This window comes from Rattus rattus, chromosome 1, assembly GCF_011064425.1.
Source record: "Rattus rattus isolate New Zealand chromosome 1, Rrattus_CSIRO_v1, whole genome shotgun sequence".
Lineage (NCBI taxonomy): Eukaryota > Metazoa > Chordata > Mammalia > Rodentia > Muridae > Rattus > Rattus rattus.
Genome location: NC_046154.1, coordinates 174,587,395 through 174,613,699, shown reverse-complemented (window position 1 = coordinate 174,613,699; position 26,305 = coordinate 174,587,395). Strand labels below are relative to the sequence as shown.

The following is a 26,305-nucleotide window of genomic DNA, read 5'->3' as shown; positions in this document are numbered from 1 at the left end:
TTGGTCCTCGTGAACCCTAGACATTTTTAGAGGTTTAAAAACTTTTTTTTTTTTTTTTTTTTTTCGTAGCTGGGGACCGAACCCAGGGCCTTGCGCTTGCTAGGCAAGCGCTCTACCACTGAGCTAAATCCCCAACCCCTAGAGGTTTAAAAACTTTTAATTTGGGCCTCCCTCCCACTCCACAGGAACTCCAGACCGATCTGCTTTGTCCATTCATGTGAGCCTTTCACCGATAGCCTGTTTTTAATTTTACAGAAAAGGTTAGGGAGCTAAAGGAGGTAAGCGCCCTGCTCAGTTATTCACCTATTTTGCACAGGCTTTCTAAAACTTCAGCAAGCGCCATCCTTCCCATCAAAGATTCCAAGAAAACAGCCGCGTCCATGCACGCGAATCCATCGCTCACAAAGCCCCTGTAAGCTGCCTTATGTCCTCCCCTCTCACTCACTGTTTTGTATGTGCATAGAATTTTCTTAAGAGAAAAAAATTACTGCGGATAAAAATTGGTTCGGGGTTCCTGGCCTTGGAATTGGCTGGTTGTGTTTCCTTCCAGGGCCGGCAGGCGGGGCACCAGACAAGGCTTGGAAGCCGCGCCTCCCCACAACCTCTCCTGGCCTCCCTTGCCCAACTTCCCCAAAGCCACAGCTTCAACTAAAAGTGGCCATTGACCTTTCAAGCTTTTGAGCAGTGATGCAACAGAATAGTATTTCAAAGAAAAATGGTTATCGAAATTTTGAATCAGGTTTTCCCATGAGTGTTATTTTTTGTTTGTTTTTCTGTAAAAAAAAAAAAAGTAGGTCACATTCAAAGTGGGTCACGTTTCAGGGGCTGGTGTGCCTGGATGCAGGCTGGGAGGCTAGGGGGACTCTTACAGAGTGGGAGGTGAGGGTCCCAATAGGAAAGAAGTACTGGGATCAATCCGAATTCCGGGTCCATGGCTTTCAGGGAACCACAAGGACAAACGCACCAGGCCTGTCACCCCGTACCCCACCGGGGCACAGGAAAGGGCATCTCCTCTGTAGGCCCAGCAGGTGGCCAGGTTGGGTCTCCGGAAGGACGGGCAGGAATTGAGCTGAGGAGGGAAGGAGGAGCTCGGCAAGGCTGGTGCAGGGGACTACCGGTCAGAGCTCCAGGGGGAGGGATTGAGAGCACTCTGCAGCTTTAAGGAGACGTTCAGCAACATGCGCTCTTGACCTTCTAGGATGCTGGCGGAGGGGACAGCCTCTGGTTCGCTCCCTGAGGTTCCCGGGACTGGTGGTCGACCTGGGCACTGGCCTACTAGCTAGGGTTCTGTGTGTCTTAGGGAGGGAGGGACCGATTTCTGAGCCCCGCCTCTTCTCCCCCCCCCACGCCGGTCCCGCACCCTGTACAGAGGAGAGGAGGGTCGCGTCTGGCAGGCGCACTGGGGTGTGGATGGCTAGCATAAAGGTCCCCTCCTCCATGGTGACTGGGGAGAAGAGGGGCTAACTGCTATTCGTAGGACCAAGGCGCTCAGCTGATGCGGACAGGGGCCAGTACTGTCCGCTTAATAGGCATTGGCTGGGGACTTCTCCTTGTCCCCCGAGGTGCAGGGTCAGAGGAGGGCGGAGTCGCAGGCTTCCACACCGCAGTCACCGGTACCCGCACCGGCTCTCAAACCGGCTCCCTTGAAGCCTGCGCATTAGCGCCGGGGCCTCTTTAAAGCGCTGGCGGGGGCTGCGGTCACGTGAGGCGGATTCCTGGAAAGTTCCTGGAAAGCGGCCTCCGCAGCGGCCGGGCGGGGCGCGAGGGGCGGGAGGCGGGGGAGCGAGGGAGGCGCGTCGGGCTGGGAAGTCGCGCGCACACTCTGCTCCGGGGACAGACGTTTAACTCTTGCCAAGTCTCGCCGCCTCTGCGGCTCGCGGGCCTTGGGCTTCTCCCCTGAAGCATGAGCCTTTCCTCCGGCAGCCGCCAACGCTGCGCGGATCGCGGACAGTGCGCGCCGGGGCTCCAGGCGCGCGGCCTCAAGATCCCTTGCGCCCGGAGCCCGGAAGCTTGCGGCAGGTACCGCTCGCGAAGCCCGAAGGTTCCGCCCGGGGGACAGTGGCCAGGGAGGGCGGCGGGGTGCGAGCACGGGAGCGGCGGACTGTCTGGGCTTCCGCAGTTTAGGACGCCCCAGGAGAGTTCAAGTCAGGGCTCTGTCCCATCCGGACTCAACTGCCTCCTCTCCCGGGTTCCTTCTCGGTGTCGGGAAATCTTCGGAGCACCCCCACCCCCCAACAACTGTTATCCAAATTTATAATCCTAATAACCTGATCTCCCGCTCCTCCCCGCCAGCCTCCGCCCTTGCTCCCCCACCCCACCCCTACTCTTTCGCCCATCTCCGCCGCAGCTGGAGGGAAACCGGGCACTGGCGAGCAGGGGTGTCAGCCTGGGGCGGAGAGGAGGGACGCTAGGCGACGATCCCTGGGATTTTTTGTCTGCCTTTGGCGCAGAAAAATACGGCTGCTCCTACTGAGCGCAGAGCCGGTTGCATCCCCAGGCATCTCGTTCCACAAATAAAACGTCACTCGGGGAACTCAGACGGACACCCCTCCTCGCCCCCCGGCTCCCCCGCCCCGTGTCCGCTGGGGAGGCTGCCTGGTGCGGAGGCGGCAGTCGCCGTGGCGGAGGTAAGCCCTCAGTCCCAGTTGATGGCATGGCCCGCTGCGCTCGCTGTTGCGGGCTCAGTCCCGGCCTCATTTGGAGCTCCGGCGGGGGCTGCACGCTCCGGCCGATTCCTCGACAGCGCCCGCGGTGGCAGCTGCAGGAGCGGCGGTCCGTGTTTTGGAGCGACCGCCGCTGCGCCCCCCGTCCGTCCGCATCCGGAGCGTGCTCCGGGAAGCGGCAGGAGTGGGGGCGAGGCCGCCTGTGAGGCGGGGATGCAGCGGCTGGCGCACCGCTAGCGCACCGCAGCACCCTCGGCTGGCGACCCAGGAGCCCTGCGGCGCTTTAGGGCGTGGAACCAGGTTTTGCCGGATGCATCCTCCCCGAGGGCCCTGGGGCTGCTGGAAATGTAGGATGGAAATGCCCAGTGCAGAGAACTGCCCTGTTCTTTGTGTTTATTGTTGTTTTTTTTTTTTTTCCCGGCGACTTGCCCGTGACAAAGGCCTATCCGGACCCGCAGGTGACTGACTGTTTCCTAAGCTGCCTGTGTGTGATTCCTGCACACAGTTCTTGGGCGGGAAAACACCTTGTTTACTCTCATCCTGTCTCTGTCCTCACCCCTCCACTCAGGCCAACTTCAGTGTCTTGGATCTCTGCCCTTTTTACCCGTCTTTCCCCCAGAGTTGGGCAGGGCGTTAGCTGGATGCTCGGGGTTAAATGGTACAGAAGCACGCAGGCGGAGGAGTCCCTGGGATTTTCCACGTGTCTGTTTACCCACCCCCACCTCGGCCGTAGGGGTCCAGGCCAGACTGACCCAATCTCTGCCCCATTTGTTTCTTCACAGGCGATCTGTGGGTGACCGTGTCTGCGAGAGACTTTGCCATACCATTTTGCGGGAATTTGGAGAGAAACAACCAGCTGCTTCCAGTCCCCTCCCCCTCCGCCACCATTTCGGACACCCCGCACAGACTCGTTTTGGGGTACCCTGTGACTTCCAGGAAGCACGCGAGGTCCTTTGGCCCCGGCTCGGGCGACCACCTGTCTTGGACGTGTTGACTCATCTCCCATGACCCTGCGGTGCCTGGAGCCCTCTGGGAATGGCGCGGACAGGACACGGAGCCAGTGGGGGACAGCGGGGTCGCCGGAGGATCAGTCCCCGGAGGCGGCGCGTCTGGCGAAGGCCCTGCGTGAGCTCAGTCAAACAGGTAGGGAGCGGACTACTGGCGAAGAGTGCGAAACGGGGCGACCCCATCCCCACCCCACTCAAGGCGGTGGCGGAGAGCGCGGCTGGGACGCGGGCCCAGGTGGGGAGCACTGAAAGCGATGGAACTATGTCTCATCGCGTCCGGTCCCGGCTCTGGGGCTCGGGAACCGCAGAGAGGGATGCCCGGATCTTAGGTGACCACAGAATGAAAGTGGAGGGACACTGAGGCTTGGGCGAGGGTCGGGAGCGTGCTGGGCTCCTTGGAAATGCTCTCCCAGAGCGGTGGAGCCTAGGCTGCTTTCAGCCGGCACTCGGGCTCGCACCCGCGTGGGAGAAAAGCAGCCAGCGGCTCTCTTAACGCCGGGTACGCGGGCGGCCAGTGGGCTCTGCTGCCTCCTGTCTGGGCTGCGTGTGCTCCCGGGCGCAGCCGCCGCTGCCGGGCGCAGCCGCCGCTGCCTGCCGCAGCCCGGGATGATGGCAGCCAAGTTCTGACTGAGACCTACAGACTGTATGGATCGCAGCTGCGGGGGTAGCCTGGTCGAGTGCAGCTTCCTGCATCTGAAAGCAAAGAAGAGAAAATTATATTTTCTCCTATTAGTTCGAAAACAATTTGGGTCTTAAAAATCTGACTTCTGAAAACGTAACTTTGAGGCAAGACAACTTTTGGTAGCAGTAGATCTTGGGAGAGGAAAAAAAAGTTCTAGTCTTTCCTTTCAGCCCTGGGCTTTCCTCAGGAAAGTTTCCCGGTAATATTTTGTGTGTGTGGGGGGGGGTGTGTGTGGGGGAGAGCTGTCGGTTGAAATAGGGGGCACTTTGTTCAAAGTTATTAAACGAAGTATCTTGAGTTATTTTTGTAAGTGAGATGCAGAACATAGTCAAGACGGATCAAATGGAGATTTCAGAGGACAGGGGTTATAATACAGTTTGAACCAGGGCAAAGTCCAAAAGAATATAGTGAAGACTGTAATCTAAGAGCACCAGGGCTTGGTCTTCCCCAGAAACTTAGGTAGTTGTAATCAAGCAGTCCACAGTAGTGCCTTCTAGGGCTTCGAACAGAGGCTAAACATTACAATTTTTTCGGGGGTCGGGTCAGGGGGCTACTGGTCAGTCAAAAAAGTTGCTTCTTTTTTTTTTGAATTATGACTGTTAATGAGTTTTCCACTTTCTCCCCTAACTTCTAATTTAGTTCTAATTTACTTAGGTTTTTGTCTCAGTTAAACTGTACTGAAATTATCTCTTTTTTTTTCTCAGCCAATATGTCTGTCATATCGCACAAGTTACTTTGGCTCAGAAGAAAACTGTAACATAATTTAAAGAAAAGCTACAGAAAAATCATTTAAAAAGAAAAAAAATGGTTTACAGTTGTGCCTAGGATGGACTTAAGTTTTTATTAAATAAAGAAAGATTCGTGGTAGGCCTTGGCATAAACTTTCACTCACAGGCTTAAAAAAAAAAAAAAAAAAAAAAGGTATAACAAGGGAAATTAGTTGAGCATGGTGGTGCAGGCCTTTACATCCCAGGACTCGGGAGATGAATGCCAAGATTATCCTTGGCTACAAAGTAAAACTGAGGCCAGCCTGTGCCACAGGAGGCCCCAGTCTCAAACCAAACAACTAGGAAAACGACTGCCAAGTACAGGCCCTATTCTAAAAATTCTCATAATAACTATTTCGCTTTCTCTTCTTTTTCTTTTTTGAATGAAAACAAAAACCCCAGGATGGTACTGGGGAAGTATGACTGTTAATGAAGCCAAAGAGAAATTAAAAGAGGCGCCAGAAGGAACTTTCTTGATTAGAGATAGCTCCCACTCAGACTACCTACTAACCATATCTGTTAAGACATCAGCCGGGCCGACTAACCTGCGGATTGAGTACCAAGACGGGAAATTCAGATTGGATTCTATCATATGTGTCAAGTCCAAGCTTAAGCAGTTTGACAGCGTGGTTCATCTGATTGACTACTACGTTCAGATGTGCAAGGACAAACGGACAGGCCCTGAAGCCCCCCGGAATGGGACTGTTCACCTTTACCTGACCAAACCTCTGTATACATCAGCACCGACGCTGCAGCACTTCTGCCGACTCAGCATTAACAAGTGTACCGGTACCATCCGGGGACTGCCTTTACCAACAAGACTGAAAGATTACTTGGAAGAGTATAAATTCCAGGTATAAGTATTTCTCTCTCTCTCTTTTTTTTTTTTTTTTTAAAAAAAAATGAATGCCTCATATAGAGTATCACCGAATGCAGCTATGTAAAAGAGAAAACCCGGAGGCCCTTTCCTCTGGGTAACCATGCAGAATTCTTTCTCAAGGACGGTTGAGCTCAGTCTAATTTAAAGGTGTGAAGACTTAGCTAGGTATTTTTAAAGTCCCCCTTAGGCAGTTTCAGCCGATTGATGCTTTCTTTCCTATGGCTGTTCAAGACCAAATTGGCCCCTTTTAAATGGAAAGCAAGATGTCCCAAGGGAAGGCAAGAGAATAACCCTGTCAGAACGACTTACTTGCCTTTTTTTCTACCCCACCCTGGGTGCCTGTGCACTGGGTCAGAAGTCCAAGCACCATAGGAGAGAAAGACTTCCATGTGGATAAAGAGGGAGGAAAAGACCCTGGCTGACCCAGGCTCCAGCTCCATTTCTCGGTGCCTGGTGGTCAGTCTGTGCTAGAACAAGTTATAGTTTGCATCCCGATGTATCTAGTAGGAGTTCCGTTAGGCCGGTCATGCTTGTATTTATCCCTCGTTTTATGCAATTAATCAAATCAACCAAAAAAAAAAAAAAAACCCATCACCATGAGATCCTGTATTTGTCTTTTTTACTACATGTATGAACTCCCCCGTGAATGAGTACTGTAGTCATCTATTTCAAGGCAGCCTTACTTTAGAAACATTTCAAACTGGTGCAAACAGGAAAGACTTCTCTCTTTTCCTTTAAGGCTAAAGACAAGAATGTCACGCTACACAGGTGCAACTCAATCCTCGAAAACAAAAACAAAAACGAAAACCAATGCAGACAGAGACATTTTACCCCTCGGCGTAGCTGTGAGTCCTAACCTATTGCCATGACATTTTGGACATGGCTTTAGAGCTTTCCAAGTTGTCCTTGAATTGTCTGACCACGGACATCAACAGCTGCCTCCCTTCTACCATGTAGAATACTATGACTTACTCTTCTTCCAAATATAGGGGGGTACCTGCCTGTTTTTCAAAGTGTTTATTTACTGCTGTTACTCTTTGACTAGGATGTATTAAATAAAAACAAACCTGACTTTTACAAGTTGCACTCATTACTTTGAGTTGTAGATGTACCTTTCCATGCTAATAAAAGGTTGGCCATAAAACCTCCTATCAAGCGAAATGAACGAAGCAAATCAGTGCAGGGTAGAACATTAACTCGCTCACCTCCAAACTGGACCCGCACCTGCTCTACGTGTTTTAGAAAGCACGGTTTACAAGCTAGGAATTGTCAAGACAGCCTGGGTCGTGTCCAGGTAGGATGGGCATAACCCTCGTGCCTTGTGCGATTTCAAAAGCAATGGTTTAGAAGTGATAGAAATCATGTCAGCGTCTGAGCTTTAACAAGTTGGACAGACACAATATTCCACGAAAAAACGACAAGCTCTGCGGCCGTCTTTCCTCGGCCACACGGCAATGTGCGTGGAGTCTGGAGTCTAGACACTATCCCGTCATCCTGGCTGGCTGCAGGCTCCAGTGTGCAGGGTGAAATGAGAACCTGGGGTATCGTGTGCACACCCTGATTGAATAGAGGATCGTAAAAGCCAGAATAATAGGACTTGCTTCTCGCCTATCTCACCTTGCAGTGTTTGAAATCCCCAGTTTTATACTTGGAGGGAAACATTAATCTCATCCAAACTGGAAGGTTTGCTGGGCGTGGCTTTGGGAGAGCCTGCTATTTAAAACAGAGCGAACTCTGCTGGGCGATGGGGCACTAATGTTCCCATCAGGGTACTTAGATTGACTTTTTCCGAATCTTCCTTTTGCACACCGACAGTTCTCTGGTAGAATGCTTAACTCCTGGGGAAACTCTCACAGGATCGGTAGCAAGGGGCTTTGTGGAATCCCTTTCCAGGTTTCCTGCCATTCCTCAGAGTGAGGAGGTAGTCACTTGTGCTGTGGAGTTAGGACAAGCTCCACAGTATTGCATTCAGTGGCCTGCAGGTGGGGGGAGGCCCGGATTGACTGCATCAGGCTTGAAACAGATCACCTTATCTTCTGATTCTGACGGCAAGGAAGGCGATAAGCATCAGGGTGTAGGTTTTTTTTTCTTTATAGTTTTTAATATTTATTTATTGAGCTCCTTGTGTGCCAGCTTCTGACTCAATACTTTATCCATATTATCTCATTTGATCCTCGTAAGGACCGAAAGAGCAAAGTACAGTATTTATAGGAAGTGAGTATTTCCACACCGATCCAGTTAACCAGTTAGAGCAGGCTGTAATAGCAACCCTCAGCCCTTTTACTGTTGCTTCAACCAGACGAGTACAGATACCTTAATTAGTGTTGCGCTCTTTCTCTCTCTCTTTTAAAACGTTCACAAGAAGTGATTTCTTGGTGCCTGTGTGTGTGTGTGTGTGTGTGTGTGTGTGTGTGTGTGTACGCATGCGCCATGTCATATATGTGGGAGGTGGAGCACAACTTTCGGAAGTCCATTCTCCTTTCCCTGTGTGGGTTCCAGGGATTGGACCTCAGGCTTTACCGGCAAGCACCCTTACCCACTGAGACATCTTGCCAGTCCTCTAGTCAGTCTTGCCAATGGCTTTTTTCTTGAAGACCCCTGAAAGGGGAGCTCACAATAAGTGGCAAAGGGGCAGGGTGAAGAGGGGGAATGAGAGTTTGCCCCTTTACGGGGTGGCTGCTAAATGATTCGAGTTATCACCTGTTGGCCCACTGAACAACAGAAACAAAGCCGTGCTCACCCAAAGTATCCTCAACAGAGGCTGGAGAAGTTTCAGTGTTGTTTTTTGTTGTTTATGGGGGTGGTATGTGGGTGTGTGTGTGTTGTGAAGCATTAGTAAGGATACTTAGTATTACTCTTCTGATTGTTGCTGTTCTTGTGGGATGTCTTGTGCAGGATTTGTATATCCACCCCCCACCCCCCACCCCCAGCCCCGACTTAAATGACTGCTGTGAGTTTCTGTTCGGGAGCCAGCAGAGGTGAAGGACTTGTCATCCCCTCTATAGTGGTCATGACATCTGCCTTCTTAGGGACAGGGACCCTGGCTTGTGTGAGCTTGGAGGTCGTGCTTTGTGTTGTCAGTATGAAAGTCTGACTTCATCGTAGTTACGTAATCCAAATAGGTGACAGGAAGGGACTGACTGTTGGTTGCTCCACACGGTTTATTTTCTTGGGAAGACTTTCCCCTGCTTTTAGAAAATTGTACCCTGCTTGGCGGGGAGGGTAGGAGACAGAGACGTCATGAAGTAATCCAAGGGATGGAATGTCCCGAGAGCAGACTGTGCCCTTCTGGTTGTGGGTTTGGGCACAGGGCAGGAGGGGGTGAATGGCTGTGGTTCTAACAGCTGGGCTGAAGCCTCGCTGGCTCCCAGAAGTCCTGTCCATCTTCTGGGCCTCTCTAGCCTCCCAGTGAAAGAATGTGGCTCCAGGCCTGTCATTCCCTCAGAGGCCCCGCATTCGTCCTCCTCATCCAGTTCAGTTAACTCCCTAGAATCCCGGAGTTTGGAACACACTGTTTGGGTCACTCTGCTCAGGTCCTTTATATTAACCAGAACATTTCAGATTCGGGGATTAGAGATCATCTGCCTGTGCCGTGGCCAGCAAATGGGCAGCATCCAAACACAGCTTGGGTCCCGTATCAGCAGAAGCTCCACCATTCCTCTGTCCTTGGTTAAAACTGCCTGCACTCTGAAGTTTGCTGCAGTTAATGTAACTCAAAACTGTCTTCCCCTGACATACAAAAGTCAGGCTTCTGAATCTCACCACACTAGGATACTTTTAATCCTTGGCTCCTTCTGCCCGCACTCTCCAGAATTACCCCATGTTTTGATCCACTGTAGAGTGTAGAGATCTGTATTAATTGGAATTTCTTGGGTTTTTGTTTGTTTATTTGTTTGCTTTTTTTTTTTTTTTTGTAGTTTTGGAGCTTGAACATAGGACTTTCTTTCCTCATGCTTGGCAAGCATCCTACTGCTGAGCCACATCTCCAGTCTATCTTAATGTCTCGAATCTGTTTGCTGTTTTGAGACCGCAGTCCTCCCATCAGTCCTCCCGTCAGTCCTCCCGTCCTTGCTGAGTGGTGATCTCAGGACATCTCTGCCAGATATAGCCCACACATGGCCATGGCGCCCAGACTGTCTGCTCTCCTGTGCTTGCTTATCAGTGGAGTCAGTTTTGGCTTTTGTCTCCTCTTACACACAGGTAGCTCCCGCCTTCCTTTTTCATTCCCTTCCCACGATGCGATGCTGTCGTTTTAGCCTATTAGAGAAGTCCTTGGTGGCTCTATTAGGGGCCAGTGAAGGATGGGAACTCACGTCTACTTGAATTAGGTAAATTGGCAGATTTAGGGTCCTTGGGATTAAATCTGTTTCTCTTTAGCTCTCTTCAGGATTTAAAAACCAAAACCAGGTCCCACCACTTCTTTTCACCACTTTTTTTTTTTAAACTTTTTTAACTTTTTTATTTAAAGTACCATAGGCTCCTTTCTAGGCTCTGCTCTGTTGGGAAGGAAGAAAGAGAGCCCTTCTTCAGCTTTGGTCCTCTCATCCTCCTCAGCTGCCTTTTAAGATTTTCTCCAGTTCTCCCTCTGTGTGGTTTCAGAGTAAAGCCGCCTCACCTCTCGCTCAGCCCAAGTGACAGCCGTCGCTAGAGTCAGCCTCTAAAAGCCCCGTTTTGTCCCAAATGCTTGGCTAGCAGGTCAGCTGAAGCAGAGGCATTGTCGTCCTTCTTACCCTGTCCTCGGCTCTGTCCACAGGGGAGGTCCGATCTGCCAAGTCCGACGGGGGACTCACTTCAATAAACATTTACTGAGCCATAAAAATAAAACTGCTTTTATAGACAACTCTCACTTTGAACTCCATTCTTCACTTAGAGAGGACGGCGCTGCCCCAGAGCAGGAGCGGTTTGTGATGGATTATATAGCTCTTCTGTGGCCTCATCTCAGCGAGGAACAGAGGGAAGAGAGGCTCAAGCCAGCGTCTCGGTGCGAGCTAAGAAAATAACACCAGCTGCTTTCTTCTTCTGTTTCAGCCTAAGTTCCTCCCAGAGAGCCCCTCCGCTGCGGCGAAACGAGACATATTTGCTAGTTAGATCATCACAGGACTTCATAGATTTTTTTTTTCCTAGACTGTCCCAGTTTCCAGCCATGTTAAGATAAAAAGATAGCCTTTTTGCCAAACGGTTTTCCCCTTCTGTTCTTTTGGCAGCCCTTTTCCTGTTTAGATTCTGATCTTGTGTCGCTGTGATCTTTCTCCGTCTTTCAGAAAAACCCTCCCCGTGTTGTTTCTGCCCAGGGAAGTTGTTTTCCCACATTGACTTTCGTCACCCCGATGATGAACTGATGAACCGAGCTCCCTTAGGTAGTAGACTTGATTGTGTGGGATTGGTCAGAAAGTGCGTTCACGTTTCGTGCTCTATTTACTTACCTGCTCTCCATTATCTATAAAGGGCGGGCAGAGTGCGGTCAGACAAAGCCTCTGCTTCCTCTCCGTTCATTCTCACTTACTGGAACCACTGTCAGGAAAACGGCTTCTTATCAATATTATTTAAGGATATTGAAGGCAATAAACGGGTTGGGGGAAGTAAAGGGATGAAGTCCCACCGGCATGGTGAGGGGCTCTCCTGAGTCTGTCGTTAGGTACACAGAACTCTCCCAAGACTATGACCAGTTTACTTCTATCACCGTTTGTACCAGTCCTGGTTCTTAAGGTGGGGTAGGACTGAGCAGTTTTAGGGAAAAAAAAATTCTTCTAAGACAGGGTTTAGGTATCTTAGACCCGAAACCCACTGCATAGCTAAGGGTTATCCTGAACTCTGAAACTCCCCCTGCCTCCGTCTTTCAACTGCTGGGATCACATGTGTCTGTATCGAGTCTGGTTAATGCAGTGCGAGGGAGCGAAACCAGGGCTTCCTGTGGTCCAGGCAAGTTCTTGACCAAGTGAGATACTTTCCCAGAAACTGGCAACCGTTTTATTCAAAATCGTGTCCCACTTTTCTATTGGGGGAATGCTACCTTTTCCTGGTGGACCAGGCACCTTCTCATTCAGCATCTTTTAATCATGCTTTACAGAGTCATCTGTTGAGTACAGAGTTGGGGAGAATGAATATCCTTCAAGTCTTTATTTTCTTAAAGATACACTTTATGTATGTGTGTATGTAATATATATGTGTGTGTGTGTGTGTGTGTCTGTGTGTAGGTACCCAGAAAATGCCAGAAGAGGATGTTGGATTATGGGTATGAGTTGCCATGTGGGTGTCGGGAATTGAGCTCAGATCCTCCGGAAGAGCAGTAAATGCTCATGGTGTCTGAGCCATATCTCCTGTCCCCATCCACAAAGTCTTGGGACCCAGGTCTAAAAAGCCAAGGTTTCTTAACTTATTATATTCATTTATTGCATAACCACCCTCCCCCCCCCCTGCGTTCTCCCCCCCCTGGCAACATTTATTGGGTACCTGTTATATTATCCATAAGGAACCCAGAGAAGTCATACTCTTCCTTTAGCAGAGGCCCTTTTACCTTGTGGGAAGAGATGGGGAAGACCAGATTCAGATTTATTCAATAGTTGGGTCTGTCTCGAGCCCCCTGGCACCACTGTGTTTAATCTCCACAACAGCCAGGACCTTAACAGACTCCCTTTATCGAAAACAAAACAGAAGCTTGAAGTTGGAAAACGTAACGCCCAGCAATACTGCCCAACGACTAGGAGTTGTACCTGTCCAGATAACTACGGCACGAAACGCAGCTATGAGCGTCACCGGGAGGACAGGTACCCTGCCCCGGCCTCTGGGCAGACACCGTGCATCTACGGAAGGAGTCTTCAGATGGACTAGAGAGGAAGACCTTTTGGTCATGGGGTTGAAGAAGGTAGAGAAAAGGCTTATGGGATGTGCTGCTGGAGGGTGAGTTGGAACCGACCTTGCCTTGATAGAACTGTTAGGTGTGTCTCGTGGGGTACAGGAAACTGATAAAAAGCTTCCCCCTCCCCAGAGTTCTCCAACAGGATTTCTTTATTCTTAGCAGATAACTACTGTACACAGTAAGGGGTTCTCTATGACGTTTAAACCCAGGTATATATATTATACTCAGTCATATGCACTCCTCTCCCCTTAGTCTAATAAAACACTCCTTAATGGAGAGAACTGATTTAGGCTTGTGTTGTGTTTGTCCTTCTGGAATCCCTAGGTGGGGGTGCCTTAGAGGCTGGGGAGTGAGGGGCTCGTGGCAGGCAGGCAGGAAGTGGGTGCCTGAGAGGAGTGGAGAGGCAGACAGGATGTTCAAGTTTGTCATCACGCTCAGATTGGTCCCAGAACTTGGAGCTCCGGGTCTGGAAGCTTTCCATTTGACCCCAGCTTCCACTCTGGGCGAGTTGAGCCCACTCTGCACTTTCAGGAAGACGGGGAAGAGTGGCACAGTGGGTGCCATTCTGACCTGGGAATGGAAAGAGACCATTTCTAGTTGCTTTGTCTTGGACCAAACCCTGAGCTGCTTAGTAAAATGTTGAGCTTGCCGGGCTGATGTCTCCAGTTAATCCCTCTCAGGAAGTTGCTCTCAGCTGTGAGCACAGGGAGGGAGGAGACACGAGAGGCTAACTCCATATCTTGTTGGGGTCTCAGGCTGACTTAAGTTTTAATGTGGATTTTGCCTCTATGCTATCACAAAGTCTGGTTTACGTGGGGGGAAAAATTCTCTCTATCCTAAATATTATTTTTTCCTTTTCATGATCAGAGTCAGTAGACTTTTTTGTATGGTAAAAGGAATTTTATGTTGTTTTCTGAGCTTTGGATCTTTGGCTCTATACAGAGTATAGACTCGGGGTTTTAGATCTTGGGTGTCATGGAGAAGGCTCTGCTGTATGCCTGATGTTAGTTTACTAACCCTCGGGACGAATTTCCATCACCCAGGGGCCTTGACTGTCCTTGCTGCTCTCCGGCCTCTTGGGAAAATGTGGGCAAAGCATAATTTCTCCATTCATAAATTATTCTAATTTTTGACTGGTGGTCTTTGAGCTCTGTGTTCCCTCCTCAAGCAATTTATTACAAAGGTTACAATTTGTTACAAAATGCCACCACCACCCGGGAGTAAGGTATTAAGGAGATTCTTAGACTGTTTGGTAAAATCTAAAAGAATTGCTCCTTTTCCTTATCAGCAACCCCTGGGCTTTGTCCCTGGGTTTTACCACAGAGCCACCATCCCAGTCTCCACACTGAAAACAGTTTTGAACTTGAACTCTCCCTCACTTCCTATGGGTTCTGGGAAGCAAACTGTGGCCCCGGTCCTCTGCAAAAGAGCAGCAAGTGCTCTTAGCCACGGAGCCATCTCTGTAGCCCTTAAGCATCTTTTGTAATTGGTGTTCTACTTGGGCCTTGATCAACTGATAAATTGTTTCAGCCTCCTGAGCGGCTGGGACTATAGATATGCACTGTCCTGTATGGTTCCTCCTGAATCTGTCTTAAAGCAGGGGTACCCACTTCTGCTCTTGACACCTGCATGACTTTGGTGCCCTTTGCTCCCAGCAAGGAAGAGTCAGGTTGGAATGTACGTGCTAACCTGATAGAAATGGCAGCTGGTAGAGCCTTCCCGGCTTTTTTCATGGACTGAGCTTTGCAACTGGAAGTTAGTCACCATGAGAGTGAGTTGTAAGTTTGGCTTTCTCTGCACACTCGCCTCATCTATTTTCTTTTTTTTTTTTTTTTGTTCTTTTTTTTCCTGGGGACCGAACCCAGGGCCTTGCGCCCTAGGTAAGCGCTACCACTGAGCCAAATCCCCAGCCCCTCATCTATTTTCTTTATAACTCACCTACACTAGCCATCTGTCAAGCCGTAGAAATAGACACAGCAGTCAGGGGGAGCATCTTAGAGGCATGTCCGCATCAGATCACTTAGCCTGACAATAGTTAAAAGCTCATGGAGAATCAGGTTGAAGTTGTGTTGGGTAGGATGTAGCATTCGTCATGTTCAAAGCCTGGGAGTAAGGCAGCAATCCCAAAACAGACCAACTCTCGGGTTCCCAAAGGACTGGGAGAAAAAAAAATTACTAACACCAGGCATCGATTACAGTTGCTGGTCGCCACGTATGACCTCCCCAAGGGCACACAGCAAACTGCTGAGCTCGACTTTAGAGATCAAGGAGGTTGAAGTTTAGTAAGATCAGATTATTAAAACCAGAGAGCCGGGATTTGAGTTCAAAACTGTCTGACTTCAAAAACAAAATCTACGACTTTATTCCCTCTTCCCGTTTTCTTAGTGAGCTTACTCTATACCTTTGCTCAGTGGTGTACGGCAGAACAATGTAGTTAATATTTAGCATGTTAATTTTAAAATGGCATGAGTCTGCCTGATGTCTAGGTACAGTATTGTGTAGTATTCTACTGGATCTGTCGAAACCCCAAGCACCGACTCTAGAAGATTCTCTTATGTAATTTCTGCCTTCCACCCCCCCCCCCTTTTTTTTTTTTTTTTTTCTTTTTTTCCCCAGCTGGGGACCGAACCCCAGGGTCTTCTGCTTGTTTGGCCTCTTCTCCCCCTGAGCTAAATCCCCCCCACCCCCCCCTTTTTTTTTTTTTTTAACTTTTCCCATTGCCAGTGTAACGAGGTTCCATCCTCTCTTCCCTTTCTCTTTTTCTTTTTTCTTCTTCTTTTTGGAGGTAAATTCTACGAAGGATGCTGTCTCTGTTGTATTGCTGTGCAAAGATGCCATGGCCAGGCAACTCTTTTAAAGGGCTTGCTTACAGTTTCAGAGTTTCAGTCCTGTTATCGTGATATCGGGGAGCATGGTGGCGCATAGGCAGGCATGGCCCAGGAGAACTTTACATCCTGACCCACAGGCGGTGGGAAGAAACCTCTGAGCCCACTCCCCAGCCACACAACTCTTCCAACAAGATGCATACTCCAAGGACGCCACACAATAGCCCAAGTGGGAAACAAACATGCAAATGTATGAGGCTACCGGGATTGGGGGCGGGGTGTGTGTATGTGGGTGTGTGTGTGTGCATATGTATTTATGTAGTCTCATTCAAACCAACGTGGGCATATGGCATAATAGGCTGGGGTCTGCTGCAAAACAAACAGCCGGAATGCTTGATGGCTTAAAACAGCGATTCCTACCCCTCTGAATCTGTCAGGTCAACAGCAAGGCTAATCACTCCAAACCCCAGTCTGATGAACTAGCCACCCATTGGATGACTCTGGAATGCTGAGCCAATGGGAAACGAGAACTCAGAACATTTCCCAGCAGGACCCACACTTACCAAAACCTCAACTGCTCTCACCCTGTAGGCTGGAATGCTGTAAGATGGCGCCCCCCTCCCCCCCGCCGCCAACCATAAGGGGGCAGGCAGTGTGACCCTCTCTTGTCTCTGCAAGGCGGAAACAAATGCATGGTGAATGAATGGTCTTCACCAGCACACACACCGTGCCACAAGCCGGACAGCCTTCTTTTCTCCAGCACGCGGTTTAAATTAGTCCTGGGCGACTTTGCAGGACATACACGGATTCCTTAGTTGTGTCCCTGTCTTCCCTTTGGTTTTGCAGGTAGCGAGAGTCATTTGTGAGCAAAAGGAAAAGGTCTGAGGTGGAACTGTGCATTGAAGCTGAGCTCTCAGTAGCATCTCGCTGGCTTCTCACCTTGTTGAAATGAATCCTGTCTTTCTACAGTGTGAATATTTCAACATGAATAAATCATATGCCCATTCACTTTCAGTATTTACTCCTTTGCCCAATTTACCTAATGCTGAATAATATCCTTCCTTCCTTCCTTCCTTCCTTCCTTTTCCTTTTACAAGTTTTCTTTCTTTTTTTTAGACATGGGTTTCATTTTGCACAGGCTAACTTGCTATGTAGCTGAAGCTGGTCTTGAACTCATGACCTTCGTCTTTAATTCCGAAGTGCTGGGATTATAGGCATCTTTAACTATGCCCAACCTTTTTTTTTTTTTTTAATCAATTTTCAACCAAACATGAAGCTTTTTAGGCACATTACAGCTGAAATGGACTTTTTTTTTTTAATGATAGAGTGATAACTAATCACTGATTTTAAACTGCTTTTGTAGGGACTGCATTCTAATTCCCAACAACTGCGTTCTCCACTATCTTTCTCTACAGAAAGCAGCCATTTAACCGAATAACATGCTGTGTCTTAGCCAGCAATCCTCCTCTGAACGCTTGGATTGCTAGGTCTGACAAAATATACTTATTATATAGCAGAATCCAGGTTTTCTTCAATGCTACCTCTCAGGTTTTATATACTAACCTGGATTGAAAACTTTCACATTATTGATTTTTCTCCCTCTTCATATTTCTCTTTCTCACTTGTTAATTTAGTTAGATATTTTATCCATGTGACTCACACAGTCAGCCCACAAATATTTACTAAACATATACTTGGCCCATGCACAAGACAGGGTCCTAGGGAAAATTTAAAGAACACTGTCTGTCTTTAAGCAAATCACAGTTCCAAATTTACAGGATAGGTCCTGCCCCCATCTTTGAGGGATGAGCTGGAAGATTCCAGGGGAGTGGCATGGTGTGCCTTCCGGTTCCTCACGCTGTGGAGACCCCCGACCATACAATTAATTCATACAACTGCATCACTGTAGTTTCGCTACTGTTATGAATCGTCATGTAAACATCTCTGCTTTGATGGTCTTAGGTGATTCCTGTGGAAGGATTGTTTGATCTCCTCCACCACCACTACCACCACCACCAAGAGGTTACACCCCACAGGTTGAGAACTTCTGCTCCAGGGGATGCTCTCTCTCTCTCTCTCTCTCTCTCTCTCTCTCTCTCTCTCTCTCTCTCTCTCTCTCTGTCTCTCTCTCTCTCTGTCTCTCTCTCTGTCTGTCTGTCTGTCTCTCTCTCTCTCTCTCTCACACACACACACACACACACACACACACCCCTATAAGAAGGTTTCACTTATAAATAGACATAGTATAATATTAACAATGGCTAAGAATAAAATAGAATTCATTATTGATATTTTCATGATTGATATTTTCAGACCAGTCAATCGTGGACCAATGAAGCTGAGGGAAAATGAAGTCTGGGCCGATGGGAGTACTGGATAATACCTCTTAATCTGTAGGTGTTAACCCATGCAATCAGACAACACAAATAAAGGATACTTTTTAGAAGGCTGTATTTGTACTGACCACACACAAGGCTGTCTCCTCCTCTTTGCCTCCCAGACAACAGGGGTTTGGTATAAGTGTTGCATTAATTACTAATCACTCCTCAAATCACCCCCACCCACCCCACCCCACCCCACTGGTGGTGCGTGTTGCTCACAACCATGTTGCTCAAACACACACACACACACACACACACACACACACACACACACTCGCGCCCTTCTATTTTAATATGCCTTAAACAGGCAATGGCCGGGCCACTCTCAAACTTCAACATTGCTAAGGCCCTGCCCCCACACTCCTGAATTATTCCGTACTAAAATCTAAATTCTATCTTTGCTACCCTAGACCCAGATGGGGGACCCCTTGGGTTCACTCTTCCTCTGCTCTTAAATGGCTGTACTCGCTTGCTTCTCTAGCTCTCAGGCCTGATCTGTTCCCCCACCACTCCCAACAAAGTGATTCTAAATCCTTCTTCCCTGAGTTCCCTTGCCTATGAAATCTAAAGTCCCATTTCTGTCTCCCTGCCCAGCCATTAACCGCCTGCGACTTTATTTACCAATTAGAGCCAACTTGAGGCATCTTACATAGTCGTTTCCCATGTGATTTGGGAGCCACCTAAATAATATAACCAAACGCACAGCATACAAGCATGACATTGCGTCATAAGCAATCCAGAGATGATTTAAAGTCAGCCCTTGAGTTACACGCAGACGCCCTGCTGTTTTACATAAGGTGCATCTGAGATTTGGAGTGTCTTGACCAAGGGCCGGGAGCCAGCCTCACTTCGATACACAAAGACACTTGTAGATTGGAAGAACGGTGCACCTTGGCAGGGAACACCTAGATTTGTCTGAGAAAATCCAGGGAGACATGGTGGTGGAGGAGGTGACTTCTGACCTGAGACCTAGAACCTGGAGGACAGACCAGCACTCAGGGCTTTGCCTGCCTTCAGCACTGTTGAATGCTTACCCGGGAAACGAAAACCCTTAAAGGCTTCTGATTATAGTGATAGACTCAGGCATGGGATCCGGAGCCTTTCAACCGCATACCTAGACTTACAAGGGACCCAAAGCTAAAATGCATGGGGTCATAGGAAAACAGTTTACATGGGCATTGTCAGCATCTTCTAAACGGGATGAAACCGTCCTTCAGATGTGAGTCTATCAACAGATGGCGTAGAATTAGCAGAGGATGTGAGATTATCACCCATGGAAACCTGGGATTTTGATATGAGATTGCAGTTACTGCTTTATAGCACAAAATATGTTTTATACTTAAGAAAAAAAAAACCGTGAAGTTAATGTGGATATTAGATCTATTGCTTTGTCTTTTATTTTTAAAGATTATAATGACATCATAATATAATCCTTTGCTTACATTCAGATGCATGGGCTCTTTTACATACATACATGTATATCTACACACACACACACACACACACACACACACACACATCCCTAAAGACATAAATAAATACAGCCTTCTTAGTCTGCTCAGTGTTAATTGTACATGTGGTTTCAGGGCTGACCATTTGGTATTAGCTGGCCTAGCCAATAGGTGTGCTCCTCCCAGAGACTATCCAGGTTTCAGCTTGGTTACCTGTGTCCTTTTGTAGGGTGGAGACCTCCTGGGGGCAACATCTTTTCATGCTTATCACACCCTTTCCTTCTTTCCTGTTGCCACCTTTTAAAATTTCACCCCAAGTAAAACATGTAGCGCGTGTTTTCCACGGTCAAGTATGGAAAGCCTCACTGAAAAGAAGGCTCCTTGACTCTCCTCCTGTCTGTCTGTCTGTCTGTCAGTCTGTCTGTCAGTCAGTCAATCGGTCAGTCCTGACATTTGTTTTATAATTTTTGAGATACTCTCATGTAGCCCAGGCTGGCTTTGACCTTCCTACGTCACCGAGGCTGGCCTTGAACTCTTCCCTCCACGTCCTGCACGTTTCTCCTACATGCCTGGTCCGATCTAGGCCTACGCCCTTCATCCCATTGCTCCTGGGCCGGAGTGTAAGTGCTATGCAGACAGTGCCCACAGTCTGTAGCCCTACTATACTTTTTCACAGTAGGTGCTGACTAAATGACTTATGTGAAGACTGATTCTTTCCAAAGATAGTTCTTGTTTCAAGGTCACTGTATTATTTATCAGTTCTCAACACCAGCTTTAGAAGCTGCAGTTGCAAATAAATAATGCATTCACGTGAGCTTCTGTGTTGGTTTCTGCGTAACGAGTTAAAGAATTCATTTAATGTTATCTCAAGCCAGAAATAGAAAAGGTGGGTTAGAAATGTCCTCCCCACTGCTTTTTACGGCTTTTCCTTTTCCTTTTCCTTTTCTTTTCTTTTCTTTGAATACTTTGGTTGCTTTTTTTTTTTTTTTCTTTTGCTGTCCTGAGCCCTGGGCAGCAGAAGGAAGTGTCAGCTCGGCTGCCTGGGCTGTGGGCTGCAGATGCCACAGCAGCCGAGCCCTAGGGTTGGCCTGCTGTGGTCCCCTGCTGTGCTTCCTGTGAGGTCCAGGAATGTATAGCTTTGCGGTCTGATATATTTTGATGGTTGCCAGATAAAATCGATGTCTGGCACTTTTTTTTTTTCTAGGAAAAACACATTTAGACGTTTCCAGGCTGATTTGTAGGACTTCATGTCATTAGAACTTTGTGGCAAAACTTTTTCCTCAAGTGGCTGAAAACATAAAGGAACTTCAGTCTTGAGGGCTGTACGCGGCACGTCCTGTGAGCGCCAAAGCTGAGAGGCAGACAACGGCTTGGATTGTTTAGACGGCCTTTCTTCAAAAATAACTTGAGTATTTGGACTTTTTCCAGTAAGGCGAGTAACTGCTTTAGCTACTGACACCAGACTAGTCCCTCAACTTAGGGAAAACAGGGTACCTTTTCCTCTATTTTCTAATAACATTTCTCAGTCTGGCAGAGAGGACTCAGGTTAGTCTTGAAGGTTTGATTGCTGTTTGCTGCTGTTCTTGCCCCCCCCCCTTTTTTTTTTTTTAAAGCAAGGAGAGCTAGGTTGGGAGAAACAGACTGGGGAAAGTTAGCATCCCGGCCCAGGCATGCAAATCACAGTCTTTTCCTTTATTTTTGTTATAATTATTTGGGAAGGGAGAGGGGGGGGGAGGGGGAGAGGGAGGGGGAGGGGGAGGGGGGGGGGGGAAAGGGGGAGGGGAGAGAGGGAGAGGGAGAGGGAGGGAGAGGGAGAGAGAGAGAGAGAGAGAGAGAGAGGAGAGAGAGAGGAGAGAGGAGAGAGAGAAAGAGTAGGGGAAGGAGGAAGAGGAAGAGGAAAGAGAGAGAGAGAGAGAGAGAGTCAGAGAGACAGACAGGGACAGAGACAGACAGAGAGAACCTAGTGATGCAGGAGTTACTTTTTTTTAAACTCCCTGGCTTCTCTCTAAAGCCGGCGGGTGGATAACAAGTCTTTACTTGTTGGCAGTGCCTTGAAGCCTCTCGAAACAAAATGACTATTGAAAACAAAAAAGCAGCTTCTCCAGATATGCTTCACTAGGGAGCTAGGGAGCCCCGGAGTAAATAGGAGTTAAATATTTTAGATTTGGAAGGACTTTAAAAAAAAAAGCTACAGATCTTCGAAAAGACTTGGCATTTAATTAGTAGGTTAATGAGGCGTGAGGACAGAAAACTTGGTCTGTTTAAAGCAACTACAAAACTCAGCTGGAACCTGGGAGCAATTCGACCTTGATTTTACAAACACAGGAGCCGAGGATTGGGCCGGTTTTGGCTATTTCGAGGAACTAGATAAGGAAGAGGGAAGAAGCAGGGAGAAGTGTGTGTGTGTGTGTGTGTGTGTGTGTGTGTGTGTGTGTGTGTGTGTGTGTGTGTGTGTCGCGAGAGGGGGTATCTTCTGTAAGCTCTCCATTCTTTCTGAGAGGGTCCACGCTGTTTGGGGGCTCACCCTGGCAGAGCAGAGGGAAGGGCTGAGGTGCCACCCTGTGACGCGAAGGTATTCTTTTTTTCTGCGGCCATCGGCCATCCCGGAGTGCGCAGCCCATTGAGTCTGGCAGCTCCTGCTGGCTCCCCGGCGCCCTGCGGGTCTCTTGGGGGTGGGGTGGGGTCCTTATGTAAGGCCATAGCTACAGAGGAGACGTCACCAAGTACGCGTGGCGCTGAGTGTACAGCGCCGGTTTTGACGTTTTCCTCTACAGAGAATGGGTTAACACCTTCTTCTACACCCCCCCTCGTTTTCCTCCTACGAAGGGGGTTCTGGACCCCACTGTCTGCTAACAGAGCACCCCTCTTGTTTCTGTTAATCCAGAGTAAATATAATCTTGTATTAGCTAGTTTCTCAGTTATTCTGACGGCAACCTACTCGGGGTTAAAAAAAAATCTAGCTAGTTCAGCAAGTCACTAAAGCAGGAACTGCCTACCTCCTTCCCCACCCCATCTCCTAGGGACCTGTTATCTATTTGTAAAAAATATTTCTGAATGTTCTAATGCCGTAGAAGCATCTATTTTTAATCACTTTTTAAAAAAAAAGTACACACAAACTATCATGAATACATTTGGCTCTGTGATTTGCTTCTCAGGCTTGTATTTGGGGTCTGTATAGCTTTTCATGTCCTTAGCAGCTTCAAGTTCTTCGTCATTCTTCTCAACAGCTGCAACATATTCCAGCCAGCGTGAATGCATCTTTGTTGACAGGCTTGGTCCCCATCCGTGGACAGTTAGGTTGTCTCTGCCCTCACAAACAACATTGTATCAAAGCCTAATGAATGCTCTGTGTGCTTATGGGAGCAAACGCGTGGAGTATGTAGTAAATCCGCGGTCCTGGAACAGTTTTGGTAGTGGGGTACTCACATGGGACATGTTGAAAGGTTTTCAAAAGCCCATGGTCCTAGCAATATTTCAGACTTACAGAAGTTACCATCTTATACATCTCCAGCATTTACAAGGCTTTCCTGAAAACCCTGTTAATATTTAAATGGCACATTTGGTATCGAAGGCAAATAAGCTTGTGTTTAGTTGCTAATTAAGTGTCTTTAAAGTTAAATTTCTAGTCCCAAACAGAGGTCTTGGGAGTGTGCAATTCTCTGCCAGGGCCTTTAGAACTAGCAAGAAGCCAGCCGTGACAAACTTACCCTCTCTCCAGGGACATCAGCGGCTGTGGCATATGGCTCCAGAAAACTAGTTGCTTTGAGAAACTCTCGGGTAGGATTGGGAAAGCGTTTGCTTCATGTGTAAGAGTGTTATCTCCAATTAATTCACTTCAAAAACACTAAATACAACCACGGCAAAAGTTTCTCCTCCCCCTGCCTTTCTCCGTACCAGCCTCCTGACACCAGATGGGAGCCCAGTTCTAGGAACCACAAAATTAATTTCCTGCCACTGAAAGGTGATCCAGCAAGGAGATTAGCTTCACCAGAGGATGTCACCCGGGTGGGTGGCCGTATACTATATCTAGATCTTGCCCCCCAAAGGGGTATTTGGCCTGCTTATTAATTTAGTGGCTCAAAGCATTCCACCTGTGAGAAATAATCCCTTTTATTCCTCACTTGAGTTTTATAGGTAGAAACATTCCAGATGAAACCAATGTGTGAGTCAAGTTTTAGAACTTGGGACTCGAGCTGCTATTAAATTGCTTTATAAATGATCCTAGTAGCACACTGCCCCCCCCCAATAGCCTTTTAGATTATAGTCAACCTTGGTGGGGGGGGGGCTGTATAGCTTGTTGCCAGTTGTCTTAGTTCCCAAAATACCCAGTCGACTTAAAAAGAAACAACAAACAAACGACTGTTTCAAAAGCAAACTCCCTCACCCTCAAACTTATCTTCAACAAAGACAGAGCCACATTGGGATTGGGGGTCCAGGTGCCGTCCAAGAGGAAAACAAAACCAAACAAAAAAAAATAGTAAAACTCAAACCTTCCCTTTCCGTGGGTCCAGTCTGTGCTTAGGTGCCTCCGCCCCTCACTCAGATGTATTTGTACCCTAAGATAACGGGAGACAAGTCAGCAGGGCTGAGGAACTGCCTAATAAAAGCCTCTGATCTCAAACCAGTGTCCAATAACACACGAGGAGCCCACAGGAAGAGCGGTGTGTGTGTGTGTGTGTGTGTGTGTGTGTGTGTGTGTGTGTGTGTGTGTGTGTGTGAAATGAATTGTCCTAGGATGTCCTTAAATAGAATGGCCTTTTCAACGGTCAGGAAGCACCTGGGGGGGCTCAGTTGCTTAGAAATTCAGACAGAAATTGTTTCTGCAATAAGAGGGAAGTGAGGTGTCCAAGTGCCAGCGCCTTTAGTATCTTCACGCCTTTATTTTCCTCTCCCATCAACCTGAATTACAGAGATAATTCATTCAAGTCAATGACGAATGTGTAACTTTGGTTGCGAGGGTGGGGCAGATGATGTCAAGCTAGGAAGGACACTCAGACCAGGCTCTTCGCTTTAACCCTGACCGTCCCTCGCCTGCTTCGACTGGAGCCTGCACTTGCAGCCTGCACTTTCATTTTTACAGCTCTTTCCAAGATTCCGTTTAAAAGTTGAAAAGTGAAACAAAGATGTCTCAACTATCACAGCTTCTAACCACCTCTTTTAATTCCCCCCCCCCTTTTTTTATTTCTTATCATCCATAAAGACTTCAGAAGTTCAGTGGTTCTCAACATTCCTAACACTGTGACCCTTTAACACAGTTTCCTCATGTTGTGGGGACCCCCACCTCCCCCAACCATAAAATGATTGTTGTTGCTACTTTCCAGCTGCAATCCTGCTACTGTTTCGAATCGTAATGTAAATAGCTGATGTGCAGGCTATGTGCTATGGGACCCCATGAAAGGCTCACTTGCGCGCCACCCTGTGAGGGGTCACCACCACAGGCTGAGAAACACCTGCTTCTTTAGAAGCTCTTCTTTTCCAGACCTTCCTTTACGTAGCAAGTGACCAGGGTTCTTTTTTTGAAAATTTTTAAAATTTATTTTTTACTCTTTTCCACTTTACATCCTGCCCACTGCACCCCCAAAACCCCCTCCCACAATCCTTTCCCCCATCCCCTCTCCCCTTCTCCTCTGAGAAGGTGGAGACCACCGTTTCCCCACCCTATGACCAAGGTTCTTAATAGAACTTTTCCTTTTCCTAAGAAGTATCCCAACTCCTTTGTTATTCTTGTTTCTTCCGATACAATCGATCCTTCGTTTTCCTGTGGCACTTTAATATGAAGGCAGTTGATTTGCTTGAGAATTCTGTTGTTTCAGCACCGGGTAATGTGAACCCACAGTCACCGGGTTGCTCTAAAAGGGAGGTGGTAAATAAGCTTCAGGCTTTGGAACGCTGGCAGTTAAGGAGAAGGCTTGAACTTGATCTTTGCATTTTAAATAAGAGTTAAAAAAAGAAAAAAAAAAAAAGATTTCTGTGGTTATGTAACCGGTCCTTAGAGCAAGTTTTACTACACTTTCTTCAAATGTCAAATTGAATAATCCGGTCAGAAGCACGGGGTCCTAAGTCTTGTCAGCAGTATTCTGAAAGTGAAGATTTATTGCGACTTCTTTCATTGCCTCAGCTTTATTACTTTTGAAAAATATGTGATGGTATTAGCCTTGGATTTACTGGGGTTCTTAAGGTCTTGTCAAAATGAAACAAGCCCTCTCTGTGGTATGAATCGCCGGTAAGCACAGTGAGGAGGGAAGCTTTTCCTTGAGAATCTCATTCCTAAAAGCAAACTATGCTCAGCCCTTTCTTTTTCCAGTAGTCACTTATTTTTTTACCGATTCTGAGCCAATGGTCAACTTCGGGGCTACTTCACACGGTTCAACAAACTGTGTGAGCTGCCTTCTAAACACGGCTTGCATTTCCGGCCCCTCATCCCGTTTAGAAACCTGATGGCCTGTTTCTGAAGACACAGCTCGGACTCTGTTCCTGAATCTCGAGAGGGAAGCTCAGCTTTTCCCATCATTCTTTATGGCCCAGAGTCCAGATCTGAAATGGGCTCCTTGTCAACCCCGGTGCACCTTGAGAGGCAGGAGCCGAGGCTCACGTTTCCTGCCTGTGTGCGCCCCTCCGGTTGGAATGTTTCTCTTTTGCCAGTTGAAAGTAAAGCCCGCTCCTCCTCTATTCCCAGATTAAGTCTGCTTTCACTCCTTTGAAATTAGATTGCTTCCTGACCAGAAATGCCTTAAAAAGAGAAAAGAAAAGAAAAAAAAACCCAAAGTTCCAAAACCAAACCACAACCTATAGT

At 47.9% G+C, this 26,305-nt stretch overlaps 1 protein-coding gene across 4 annotated transcripts in view; it reads left to right on the top strand.

The window, feature by feature from the left end:
• The first annotated feature begins 1,784 nt into the window (after nucleotides 1-1,784).
• Nucleotides 1,785-26,305, top strand: part of Socs2 (suppressor of cytokine signaling 2) — a 36,315-nt gene continuing 11,794 nt past the window's right edge. Inside the window, exons 1-3 of one of the 4 annotated variants that reach the window (XM_032911620.1) lie at nucleotides 1,785-2,019; nucleotides 3,446-3,806; nucleotides 5,522-5,973. In XM_032911620.1, the coding sequence (XP_032767511.1) occupies nucleotides 3,668-3,806; nucleotides 5,522-5,973 (591 nt within the window). In that variant the 5' untranslated portion in view covers nucleotides 1,785-2,019; nucleotides 3,446-3,667. Of the gene's footprint in view, nucleotides 2,020-2,049; nucleotides 2,628-3,099; nucleotides 3,122-3,445; nucleotides 3,807-5,521; nucleotides 6,323-26,305 lie in introns of those variants that run through there. The other 3 variants (XM_032911623.1, XM_032911621.1, XM_032911622.1) reach the window with 3 other exon arrangements.